Raw genomic sequence first — 14,630 nt, forward strand, 5'->3', positions numbered from 1 at the left:
CACCTAGTGACATAAGATGTTGAATCTCATTTGCCTAGTAATTTCACAAGCAACGGCGCCCATCAGTTCGAAACGCAATAATGCTTACACATTACTGCCTTACGACATAAAAAGGCGCCGTTATGATACTACCCATAATCTAGCCTGTATTCTGCGCAAAGAAGCCTCCATGGTAAATGTCCTTCAACCTGGTTATACTGCGCAAAGAATGTGCGCAAAGATGTAATTCGTAAAATACTCCCTTACCACTTTTAAAAATTGCTTTAATGAACCCAGAGCAAATTTTCTAGACAGAAGCAGAAAAGGGCTTGGGTGAAGTTATAAAGGTGACTGTTGGCCTGGGGGGTGCTCTATGCCTCGTAGCAGCGACGCTACAACTCCTGACCATCATGACGGTGAAACCCAAGCTACCAGGGCTCCTGAAAGTGACCACGGCGGGGGCACATGCGGCTGCCTTCTTCACGCTACTGGAGTGCGATTCTCGACAGGTAAATAAGACTAACTTATTGTAATAATTAATTATTATTATTATTAAATTATTAATTTTATATATTTAATTTAATTATTTTCTTTGTAATTGTAATAATGACTTATATTTAATAAAATCAAACCCAACTATGCTAAGTAATTTAAGTTAAGATTGTTTGTAGTTCTGTGGGTAAACTGCCTGAAATCTGAGCGTTCTTCCCAACTGAGCCAACCGTTTGAGAGACCCATTGTAAATCTTGGTATGTCTTGTTCAACTCTCAGGTTGTGGTTCCATCTACAGGATCTACTTTACAGTTGATAACCTGCTCAACCCCAATAATTGCTGAATTAGGAAATTGGCTTGAGATGTCGCTCTTTCAAATGTAAACAATTTGTTATTTTTAAAATGATGTGTAATTAAAAAATGAAAAAGATGAATTAAGAAAAGTAAATTAATTTTTATATTAAATTATTAAAACTTTTGTGAGTCATAATTAACTTATTTATTAATAGGGTTCTACTCCCGTTTTATCGGTGTGGGTACCGACTAGTTTCGGACCATTCGGAGGTCCTTCATCAGGGTGTGTGTGGTGCGAGGTAACTCAGTATCAGTGTTATCAGTTTGAGACGGGACGTTATATAATATAATAACATATATTGACACACTTTTTACACAAATTATCTTGCGCCAAGTTAAGCATATATAGCCTGTGTTATGGGCTACAAGACAATGATATATTTAATACAATATACTTACTTAAACATACATAAATTCTTATAAACATACATATAAACATACATAAATACATTTAAACATCCATGACTCGGAAACAAACATCCATATTCATCATACAAATGCTTTGCACCTACCGGGGTTCGAAACCGGGACCTTTAGTTTAGTAGGTAGGATCGCTAACCGAAACCGGATGAAAGAACTCCGAATGGTCCGAAACTAGTCGGTACCGATACCGATAAACGCCGTACTAATAAATAAATTTTTATATTATGTAATAAAGAAATCCATACATTTAATGTTTCCGTAGGAGGAAGCTTGCCCTGGTCCTCTTGGGTGGATCTGTGCCGCGTGTTGGTGTATCGGCAGCGCGGCGCTGTGTGCCCAGCCGCTGTTGCTGCAAGCGGAACTAGCAGGCAGGAAACAGCGCTCCAGTTCCGTTGGGATACTCGCAGGTAAATACCAAATTCCCTTGGATCATTTATACATCTAGATACGACATTGGGAGGCTCGATTATGGGTACCACAACGGCGCCTATTTCTGCCGTGAAACAGTAATGTGTAACCGTTACTGTGTTTCGATCTGAAATTAATAGGCAAAAGAGACTTAACATATTATATCTCAAAGTGCAATTGTGGTGCCGCTCAGAATTTTTAGGTTTTTCAAGAACCCTGAGCGACACTGCATTGTAATGGGCAGGGCGTATCAATTACCATCAGCTGAACGTCCCGCTTGTCTCGTCCCTTATTATCATAAAAAAACAGTTAATCTCAATTTAGAGCAATGTACGCATACTAACAAAAAGTGACACGCATATCGCGAGTGTTAGACGTAGTTTGTCACGCACAGTAAAGTATAAACGTAAATAAACCTGGCCTGTTTTCATCGATTGTTTTGCACCAAGCAGTAGATAGAGCCTATCTAGACGTATATAAATATTTTTATTAAGTAAAATACAATATAATATAAGTACAATATCATGTGGGTTTTATCGGTAGAATATAACTAAGCGTTAAAAACGATATATTCACAATGATTCCGAGAGTTGCCAGTTTCCCGTTAATGGCTTCTGTTCCAGTAGTATTGAACCCAGTCATACATCCCACGATCAGGTCAAGGGTAGGTTTTTAGAAGGGTTGGTTTTTGGAAGGGTTTGTTGCTAGTGAAAGAAGCTAGGCAAGTTAGGACGTAGCACTCTCGAAGACATGCTCAAAGTATATATCTAGTATATAAAATTCTCGTGTCATGGTGTTAAACATTGAACTCCTCCGAAACGGCTTGACCGATTCTCATGAAATTTCGAGTGCATATTGAGTAGGTCTAAGAATCGGACAACATCTATTTTTCATTCCCCTAAATGTAAAGGGTGGTTCACACGATTTTTTTTTTTTAATTTTGACATTTTTTTTAAATTTGTATGATCATGAGTCAGCATTAAAAAATACATACAACTTCAAATTTTCACCCATCTACGATCAACAGTTAATTTTGTATCGCGATTTTAATATCGGCAATACAACGTTTGCTGGGTCAGCTAGTATTAATATAATATAATAAACTATATTATAGTTGTCAAAAATAAACAGAATCAGAAGATTTTTGATCCCAAGATTACAGTAATTATACAAATTATTATACCTGTTTCGGTCTGAAGGGCGCCGTAGCTAGTGAAATTACTGGGCAAATTAGACTTAACATCTTAGTCTCAAGGTGACGAGCGCAATTGTGGTGCCGCTCAGAATTTTTGAGTTTTTCAAGAATCCTGAGCGGCACTGCATTGTAATGGGCAGGGCGTATCAATTACCATCAGCTTAACTTCCTGCTCGTCTCGTCCCTTCAAAAAAAAATTGTTACTAAAATCTATGAACGAGGCGGGGCTCGAACCCGCGCATCTCTGTTTCCAAGCGCTCTTACCAACTGAGCCAACTGTTTGAATGTCGCATGCATCTTAAATGTCTCACTTAGTCGCCCTCTCATGCTTGGGTTAGTGTTTGAATTATAAGTTAGCTGAAACTAATCAAAGGCTTTTGAAATTTCAGGGTTCTGTACGCTAGCCTGCCTAAGCGCAAGGATATGGGGTGGTGCACCATTGCAGCTGGGTTCTGCGGCGCAGGTGGTATGTTCGGCCGGCTCTGTACTGCTCACAGTGCTGTGCTTTGCACTGGCGGTGTGTGCTGCCATGCGGCTGAGGATGATCGCGCGGAAGGTTCCAGCTGAGCGACGCTCCTACCTGAAAGACAGGCAAGCAAATCAAATAGTATATTACGCACCTAGGGAGAAAAGTATGTCATTCTCACCTGCGGACAGGGGCGAGCATTGGTTTTCTAGTAAGGTAGGCACTGTGGATTTAAATAGTCGTATTTGAGGTTTGGAATATGCAAAGATTGCTTGGTGGTATGGTATGGTATGGTATGGTATAGGGGCTTCTGTTTCCGCAATTAAACCACTAGCATGTGTCCATTTTGCGTGCAGTAATGGCCAGTTACTCCAACCAGCCCAGCTCCTTCCAGAAGTTCAGAACATTCCTGGGGTGTTCACAGACTTCTTGGAGCGACCTCGTATTGGTTAAGGTTTTTGCCCGTTGGTTGGCCACCCCCGCACATTCCAGGATTACGTGAGCGACCGTTTCGTCTTCGGTCAGACAGCCTCTGCACTTAGGACTGTCCGTTACGCCGATTGTGAAAAGGTGTTTGTTTAGTGAAGTGTGACCCGTCAGGGTGCCCACCATTATACGGATGTCATGTCTGTTGAGGCTGATAAGTCTACGTGTCAGTTTGGGCGATAGTGCAGGTATCGCCACCTTCGACTGTCTACAGCTTGAGACATTCATCCATCGGGTGTTGTGTAGGTCGTTGGTGAGAGAGCGTATCCATGAGCGCATTTGGCTGAAGGGCAGTGGCAGAAGTGGCAAAGGACCAGTCACTATATTTTCCGATGCCCGCCTTGCAAGCTCATCCGAACGAACCGCTATGTCCCTTGATCCATTGCAGAGTTACCTGGTTATAAGAGGTAACTTGCTCCAGGGTTTGGTGACATTCGAATTGCAAAGATTGCTTACCGTAGCTATCTAGTATCTAGCGTAAGGAAAAATTTTATGAGTGGGTGCACAATAGAAGTTTGGTTATAAAATAACGGAACCAAATTAAAATAAATCAATTTTAACAGAAGTGCTATATTTATTTCGGTTCTATAAACCGAGGTAGGCACTGCCTAATTGCCTATATGATATGCATGCCCCTGCCTGTGGAATATTACCAATCGCGGGTGGCAATGTTCTACTTATCTCACGTGGTGCATATACGTTTTCTTCCCACCTGGATGAAAAGCTCTCTTTTAGTTCCTAGTAAGAGGGACAAAAGTTGTCTTTGGGCCTAGAGATTCGGCCGCTTTTGTCCCTCGTACCAGGTACTAAAAGCGACTTTATTCAACAAGGCTTAAACAGAGTAGTCAAACGTCAAATCAAATCAAAATCACTTTGTTCATGTAGGTCGTGGAAATGGTACTTATGAATGGCAAATGTTTTCGATGAACGTGAAATTTAACACAGTCAATGTTTATATGGTGAAGAAGTGCATAAAACTATTTTTCTTATATAAAATGCATTATAAATACATTAAATTAATTAGAATATTACATGTATGTATATTAACATTACATGTATGTAAAGATAACCCTAACGTCTGGGATAAATTACACAAATAAAATTTTCATTCATATCTCAAATTAATTAAAATAATATTTTTGTATGTTACTTTTAATATATTGTAATCTAAATTAGTTTATATTGATATACTAATTACATATTCAATTTATACATTATCATGTAACCACTAACTGTAAAATTTGTTTTATTTAATCTTTAAATAAACCCACACTCACCCACATAGAGAAATAGGGCCTTCAAAAAAACTAATACGGAACCCTTATTTGGGATATCCGTCCGTCTGTCTATTGTCTAACTAATTTCACTCTCTATGATTTAAGTATTAATGTTCAATAAATACTAACTGCGCGATTTACAATTGGAGCCATGCGGATTAGCGCCACCTATCGACATACTTAGCTAATGCTAACTGATTACTGTGCAGTTAGCAAAATGTGTAAATAAATAATAACATCATCATATTCCTAAACTTCTTAGAAATATTTTACAAGTCAATTTTACTCTTAATTATAGGCGTAGGATTGTAAATATTTACTTGGTATCTTTGTATAATAATTACTTAGTATAATCAACTGTGCCGTATTTTTCTCATGGTTTTTATATAAATAAAAAGCAGATAACTGCTATAGCTGGAATTAAATGTTTTTGGGCTTGTTCCAAATATATCACAGAAGCAAAGCAAGTAAATTCTGCGCCGATATTTTTTTTAGGTTTTTGAAGTTCTTCTTTTAGGGAAAAATTAAGTGTTTTTTTGTGGTAGGTATAATTATTTGTTTTACAAATAATATAGACAATTTTTTTGTAACCAGAATTCATGGACGACGCGGGACTCGCACACGCGCCTTTACGGTTCTGCCCGATAATTAATTTTTATAATTAATCCTAGAAGTGAGCGATATCACTTTATAATAATAAATTGTTAATATATTAACTGTTTTATTACAAAACACGTGTTGAACACTTGTTTGAAAAAGTTGTAAATCTGTGTCTGTTGATTAGCGTTCAACAATCTTTAGATATTGCTTGGATTTAAACACGAAGCTTTACAAAACCTTTCGGTTTCTCTAACGGATAGATCATATTCATAAAGAAGATTAAAGACTATATGATGACAAATAGATGTCAGCTGTCAAAAAATGCGACCCGTTCCTTTAGTAATTGTTCCTGTACACTTTAGTTTATGTTGTGTTTAACAACGTGTTCGTTAAACACAAGCCAAACACTGATATGTAATAGAAAAAGATAAACTCCATTTTAGAATTTGTTATTGTTAGGTCACTGACGTTGTTATAGTGAGATCAATTTTTAACAAAACACCGTACATGTTATTGAGTTATATAATTTTTTTAAAACCCATTAGATCTGGAGCAGTTTTAAAAAGCACTTTATCTACGCCCATGCCTTAAATCCTCTATTAAAGATTCTGAAACAGTTAGCTTATTGCCAACATTAAAACACCCAATGTTCTAATAACCATTACATAATCCAAAAGAGTGTTGTAATGTTGTACTGAATTTCATAACAACACTCCTATGTTTTTTTATCCCTTCATGCGCAAAGAGTTTCAACAGACAGCCACATTCTTATTGCTCGATGCGTGGTTTCTGTATGAATTTCAAAAAAAGAACATTTACGTTTACGCGCGTTCCACACTACCAGAACTTCGCGCGCCCTAAAAAAAAGTAGGTTATTCGAATCCCCGCCATTTTTCTTATTTTTATTGTTTTGTTTACAAAAAATGAGCGATTCATTTTAAACGCTGGAAAAGAACATTATATTCGAGTGAATTTTAATTATTGCACTATACAACATGTAAATTACTACTAAAATAAATAATTGTTTCATTAATACTTACTTTATTTTTATATTATCAGTAGGTAATGAATGATATTAGGTTACTACTAGGACTGGTGTTTTAATGTTAGCAGTAAGCTAACTGTTCCAGAATCTTTTAGAGGATTCATATTCTGGGTGTAGATAAAGTCTTGTATGCAACTGTTGATAATTAGGTATTAAAACACTCATGTGATACTATTATCACATACCCCTTATTACACAACAGTTGCATAAATAACTATAACTAACTCATTGCAGGATCCACATCGTGCATCACACGTTGGTGTTGCTGTGTAGTACGTCTGCGGCGCAGATTGCCGCAGTTGCGTACGTGCAGCCGGGAGAGCGGCAAGTAGCCCGCGTGGCAGCCCTAGCTATCGCGGCTCTTGCTAACGTGAGTGATATTATATAGTAGATGATTTTTTATATTTTTAAAGTGATTACCCTCGCTTCTGGGATTTATAACACAATTTTTTTATGAACGATGCGGGACGCGAACCCGTTACTCGAAACGCGAGAGTTTCCTAATATGCAAATATTGGGGTTGAGCAGGTTATCAACTGTAATGTAGATCCTGTAGATGAAGCCACAACCTAAGAGTTGAACAAAGCATACAACATTTTATAAACGATACGTCACTCGAACGGTTGGCTCAATTGGAATGAGCGCTCGCACGGAACGCGAGAGGTTGCGGGTTCGAGTCACTCATCGTTTATAAAAGTTTTCAGTTTTATTTGTGTTTATTATTATTTATTTTTATATAGTGTATTTTATAGTTTAACAAGTGATGGTGAATGAATGAATGAATGAAATACCAATGTAAAAGTCGAACGACACGTACAGAACGAACATCACCAACCGGTGACTGCTTAATCTGTGCTCACCAATCATGCATTTTTTTTTGAAGAGGAGGAAAAAACCCCGAAACGGAGCCCATATGTCGGACTCGGGTGCCTATCGACTAAAAAACCTCCCCTGCCGTAGCTTAAGATAGCTTTTCGGCGAAAACGGACGCGGCCAAAGCGGCCTCGGACGGTTCACCCGACGGGACTCAATCACGGATCGGATAGAAGCCACTCATGCCGATATTGGCCAACCCTAATTTTCAACATTTATACTCTGTTATTTTCTTTGACTAACGCGAGTGTTACTCATTTAAATAAAACACTTTTGTGAGGATTAAAAGGCGTGTAATTGTAACTGTTTTCACATTAGATTTTTTGCTGTAACTTTTACGCAAATATCTTTTTAAATTTCTACTCAGGTTTAATTTAATACTAAATTTAAAGTAAGTATTATGAAACAACAATTATTGATATTTATACACACTTTTGTTGCCAGACAACGATATATTTAATACAATATACTTACTTCAACATACATAAATACATATAAACATCCATGACTCGGAAACAAACATCCATATTCATCATATAAATGAATGCACCCGGGACCTCTGGCTTAGTAGTCAGGGTCAGTAACCATTCGGCTATATGGGTCGTCAATTAAATGGGTACATGACTCTTGTTTGATGTACAACGGTTATGATTTATATAGCTTCCTAATACAGTAAAAGTATACAACACTATGGAAAAAATATTTTGTATTTTTTTAAATTGACAACTGTTAAAGTGACAATTAATCAAGAATTTTTGGATGCTTTAAGCTGAGATGTTTGCTTCACTCCAGAAGAATAAAACGAGACAGATCACGTCGTGCTTGATACTTCACCTATAAAGAGTTTTAAATTAATAAATTATTTAAAAAACTTATAATAACAAGTATGACAATTTGGGCATAATTTCTCCCCAAAATTAATCGAGAGATATCGAGATTCAAAAGGAAATAATCCTTGCGCGTTTCTCTCTTGTATGGCTGATGTAATTTTTACTAAAAATTAGTAATTCTAAATCGAATATAGAATAGAAGAGGCAAAAAGGATTGCTATGTGTATGTATGCGTGATAATGTCACGAACTGAAAAAGTTGATAAGATAAAAAGAGACATATTTTTTAGGATAATATTATTATTAAAGGAACGTTTTTATGCTATGGGTTATTTATGGGTATACATTGAAAAATAGATCTTGTTTAAAATTCTCCGCAAAAGTGGACAACTTTATAAAATTTTAACAGTTCGTGGTAGTTTATCAGCAAAAGAAAAATCTTCGAAGTCTATGTATATAAATAACCAAATGTTATATTTTCAACAGGGTATAGCTATGTTCGTGTGCTACGTAGTTTGCGACGAGGAGTGCGCGCGTTCGGCTCGTCGTGCCGTCTCGCTCTCTCGCGCCGAATGCTCCCGAGCACCCGCACGCGCCGGTGACACCACACTTAGCCGTTAGTACTGTTTTAGGTATATACTTTTGTGCAATCGTGACGACAACTCAATCTTTCATATTCGGCAAACAAGTACGATAATTGAACCAAAGCATTTTCGATTCTCAGAAATGTTGGCACGACCGGTGTAAGACGCATAACCTGTTTCTTCTGCATATCATTTACCTCTGCTATGCTTAAACGTCCCGCAGACACCGACTGCTCAACTGTTTGGGCGCGGCCACTTGAGACACTATAGCTACTTGTGTTTACATTAGCCGTGGTATCATTATGCGGTTTATGTTACGGGTTGCTAGATAAACAAGCTTGGTATTTTTTGTTAACAAAAAACATGATTTGATATATATTCGTGTTATGATATCGCTGCTCTTTCAGAGTTGTACGAGAAATTGTGACTATTTTGCTAAACGCGTCAAAATAAAAATGTTAATATGTAGAAGAAACAGTGTAGGGGATAGAACGCAGCCTTGCGGGACACCAGCGTTCATCGGAAGATTCACCGTCGATAACAACCTAGCTTTAACAGCCAACTATACCTTGTACTCTACCCTTTTTTTAATGTAAACTATATAAGCATGCATCTTGGTGTTGACTGTCAAATGCACATAATCTGTCAGAAATGACGCACGTCAGGATTTCTTTAAATTTAGCAAGATACGTCTAGATATATCAAGATATATCATTATGATCCGTTCGTAGCTATATTTGTACAGTACTTTAAAACTAGCTAACTTTATTTTTACATAAATACTACAGTATATAAATCTAACTCCCAGTTAATTTTGTTTCGTCTGCAATTTCACCTGCAAGATAATCATATTATTTCAGTTTATATAAAGCAAGGAGGGGAAGTGGAGAGCAGGGGAGGGATGGGCTTCATGGAGACTGCCTCGACCCCAACCTCCCCACTGTCCTCCTATTGGAGGTTCGATAGTCCATCCAAAATAAGGTAAAGTATATGTGCCGCCGTAAGATATCACGTTGGAAAGGGCCACAAGGCACTAGAAGTAGAGGTCGACCATCAACCTGGTGGTCTCATGATATCATACCAGCTGGTGAACATATCATAAATATAGGAAATAAAATTCAATTGTAATATAGTGTATAATAAGTATAATAAACTGTTACATTATAAGTATGTTGTGTCCATCGTAAGGGTATAGCCTCTATGGCCAAACCTATGGCTTCATTAAAGTCTTTATGATACAAGACTACTTGCACTATACTATGTTTTATTCCCATTTATTTAAATTTACAGGAAACAATCGTCATTGAGCCAGGAAGACAGCCGGGCAGACATCGTTAGATGTGTCGAATACAAAACCAGTCTACTCAGTCCACAGAACTATGGACCTCGACAAATAACCACGCACGCTTTATGCGATCTCATCCCACAGCCAGCCCCAAAATACATATCCCGAGGTGAAGCTGGAGTGAACACCATAGATAGATATACCCCAGAAAATACCAAGCCCTTGCTGTCCAAAATGAATTTTGATCTGCCCAAAGAATCTTGTTCTCTTTGCGTCCAATCAAACCCAGATATCTCCAATATCCCCTCCCCTAACCTACCAATCAAAAGTTGTCTAAAAAAGACTAAAGACTTTATATCAAGTGTTTCACTTCCCTCTGAAGAAGTGGTTTATGAAGTGAAAAAAGACATTATCCAAGTGAATAAGAATTGGAATAAGGCGTACGACTCGCCAGAGACGGACCAAATGATACACAAAATATCACATGATTTAGACTTTCTTCTGAATAGAAGCAAATGTAAACATATAGGAAATAGTATAGAAGAGGCACCCACTTAGTTCTATTTGAATATGTTAGTATTTACAGAGATTTTGTAAATAACAATATCAGTAATCGAAAAAGACTTAAGCATAATATAAATATTAGCATAAAATTATTCATAAAAAATATAATTTTCGAAACATGCGCTCTCTAAATTTAGAAGTTATTTATATTTAAATTTTTTTAGCACATCACAGTTCGATTTTCGTTTTTTTTTATTTTGGTAATAATATATTGATAATTTAAAGCGAAACGAACTATAATTGCCAGCATAATATTAATAATAGTTAGAATACTCTATAGTTTTATATAATTTTGATTCTTAAAAACATATTATTTTACATTTTACTATTTTTATGCTCAATGTTAATTATAATTGGAGCTTCATTAATTTTTGGAAAATCATATTATAATTGTATAAAGTTTTTTTACTGAATGAAACATGTTTAAAGATTTTTTTACGTTATCTGTTTATGGTTTTCCAAAGATATTTCAATATTAATAATTTTATAGTACAAAAATATACAGTATTAACATTGATTAGATACGACCACTGTGATGCTAAGATTTTTTAATTTTCCTATAAACGGTTCTTTATATATTATAAATACTTTAGATAAATAACAAATTTAGTTAGAAAATAAATACGCAAATAATTGTCTTAAAAGCACAGCGGTAAGTAAATATTATAATAAAGCGTTTTGCTGGACAAAGCACTTTATTTGATTTTAGAGTAGTTTAAAAACTCCCTCCTCGAATTGTTTATTTTACTTTTTTATTCTGAATTAAGTTATTTCTTAGCCAATATTTTCATTTCGTTCTACTTTACGAAAGTAGAGTTTAAAGTTTGCAGTTTTATAAATTTTCATTGTGTAACGGGGTACTCAAATCTGGGTCCACATTTTAACATATTTTCTTTTCTCGTGAGGCATTTTAAACTTTTAAAAAATTTTTGTAACCAAAAATGTCATTTTACTTTTCATCACAAAGGAGATCGCCAAAATTGGGCCTAAACTGTACACAAATGCTACATTAATCAAAAAATACTAAATCTTTTGATGTATGTTACTAGTTGATGATGCGATGGGGCAAATTAATCTAAGTCTAATCCCTAACGCCCACATATTCTCTGCTGTTAAATAGGGGCATTTTCAACAACATTCATACCTTCAGAACAATTATATTCTCCGAGTCACAAGCACAAAAATTTAACATAAGGCCAGGCCAGCAAAGCCAAAGCTTTCTATAATTTATTTAATTTTTAACCAACTTTACCTCATCAATATTATTCTTTAAGTATTTTAACTTGTATCACATTATTATGTAAGTAATTTGCATGTAAATAATACCTAATCTAAATGTGTAACGTGGTAACATAAAATTACACATTATATTTTTATTGAAATAAAAGTTTTATTACGTTTAAATTTGTTTTTATTTCCTTTTTTCTACTATTGATTCATACCTTCGACATAATACTTATTAACCGACTTCAAAAAAGGAGGAGGTTCTCAATTCGTCGGCTTTTTTTTTATGTTTGTTGCCTCAAAACTTTCGACTGGGTGAACCGATTTTGAAAATTCTTTATTTATTGGAAAGTTGGTGCTTCCCGTTGTAATTTGGTCCAGATCTGACAATGGAATCCATGAGAAAACCGTAAAAGTCTTAAATTTGCTATACATACGTATAGCAAAGTGGATGATAAATTTACGAATAACTCAATATCGCGCCAACCGATTTCGATGATTCTTTTTTATTGGAAAGATATACTTCAAAGATAGATTTGGTGAGAGTTTGGTTAGGTTCTGATTATGGAATCCATTATTGAATTGTTAGTGTACTTCAAATTCACAAAAAATAAATTAACAAAAGAACAACCGACTTCAAAAACACTATATCAAAATATATATGTATCTATTGTTTATATGCACTAAAAAGTATAAAAATAATTGCGTATTTTTATACAATCTAAATAATTAATCTAATTCTTGTTACGATTATTGTAATTTTTAGAGTCGGTGTCGTCCAAGATAGATTTTGACATACATACATAGTTATAGGTGAGATGTGCTTGAGTTGTGAGGAGACGAGAGCGAGTCGCAGCGGAAGGACACCGATTACAAACATGACTAAGTAACTAGAATTAGATTAATTATTTAGATTGTATAAAAATACGCAATTATTTTTATACTATTTAGTGCATATAAACAATAGATCATCTCTTGTTTTGAAATAGTGTTTTTGAAGTCGGTGGTTTTTTTGTTATTTTTTTTTTTATTTTACGTTGCAACTAGAAAATAAAAATAGAAAAAAATATTGCTATAAAGAAAATATGTATGAAAACAAACTATAAGCAGATTTAATTGATGTCTACTAGATTGTTCACCATAATATTATGTATTATATGTATACCTAAAATGTATATATGTATACCTAAACTCCAGTCCTAGTCCTTCGTAATTTTACGTGTCAAGAGTACGTACGTTTACGTATCAATACTGGACAAGGAAAAAATTATTATTTTTGTTTTTTTACTACAAATAGCGGACGGAAATTGAGCCAATTAAGTTTTAGATTATTAGCCAAATTAGGCAGATTAAACCGAAATCAAGTGAGGTCAATTACTATCTGACACAAATAATCTCAGGACATGGGTGCTATCGTGTATACCTCTCTATAAATATAAGCACGAGGTATCTTCAATGTGCCCGTCCTGCCCAGGAGTAAGTGTATAAATGTTTGTTTGTATGTATGTAAGTAGTGTATATGTTTGTGTGCATGTATGTACGTGTTCATTATTCGAGTGTGTTTGTGTATGTCAGCTAGAGTTGTTCGTTATATTAGATAGCGGATAAAATAACTTATGATATATTTATAATCATATAACTTATTATTTATTAAAACTGGCCAGCGTTATTTAATATTGATGCGAGACGTTATTTTTGTCACCTGCCAATTTATTCTCTAATAGGACTGCATAAGAACTAAATTCAAAATAAATGTGTGACGTGACTTATAGCTGGCCCCTTACAGGAGATTGCAGAGATTTCTATTTTATGCTTATATCTTCGTATGTATGTACATTGTATATATGTAGTAGTATTTTAGGTACGAACCATTAATTTACTACAAAAATACAGACAACACAAATATTTACCATAACGGCAGCAATATTATTATGATGTTTATGTTTTTGTGATCCTCACAATAATATTAATCGAAAATAATATACCTATGTTGACTTTAAATTATTTTCTCCAGCACGAAAAGGGCGCTATTGCTACGTCAAAACTCGCAGCAAAAACGATTTTTGCTGCGAGCGTGAGGCAAAGTGAGTTTAATTTCGAACCCCACGTGACCATACATCCGCGAATTACTCCGTGATAAAAAAATAAACAATAAAGACTCAAAAATTTATTATCTTAATTGTTTCTCTTACCTATAACACTTTTCTCGCTAGTCGAGGTGAAAAGTTGTGTTTCACACGAGAGCAAATTTCTTTTTTGTCTTGTGCCTTTAAATCACTACCTACCTCAGTATTCTATATTAGAATCACTCGCTCTCGACTACTTCGCCAATTCGTGATTTTAAGTCAGCACTCGCAGCAAAAAATAACTTTGCTCACTTGTTGAACAAATAACTATTTCTTTGTAGGTTATTGATTATGGTGTCTGGCGTATTGATAGTCTGACCCTACATCTAAAGAGCGTACTTAGCCTTTATTTATGTAAAACTTAGCTGAGTTTATGCTTAGCGTAAACTTTACGTTCTTATAGTCAATTGGATGTAATT

At 35.3% G+C, this 14,630-nt stretch overlaps 1 protein-coding gene across 1 annotated transcript in view; it reads left to right on the forward strand.

Moving 5' to 3' along the window:
• LOC126964887 (uncharacterized) overlaps window positions 1-414 on the forward strand; it is a 389,045-nt gene extending 388,631 nt beyond the window's left edge. Inside the window, exon 22 of the mRNA XM_050808203.1 lies at window positions 295-414. Within this exon, the coding sequence (XP_050664160.1) occupies window positions 295-324 (30 nt within the window). The 3' untranslated portion in view covers window positions 325-414. The remainder of the gene's footprint in view (window positions 1-294) is intronic.
• The last annotated feature ends 14,216 nt before the right edge of the window (window positions 415-14,630 follow it).

Source organism: Leptidea sinapis, chromosome 6, assembly GCF_905404315.1.
Source record: "Leptidea sinapis chromosome 6, ilLepSina1.1, whole genome shotgun sequence".
Taxonomy (NCBI): domain Eukaryota; kingdom Metazoa; phylum Arthropoda; class Insecta; order Lepidoptera; family Pieridae; genus Leptidea; species Leptidea sinapis.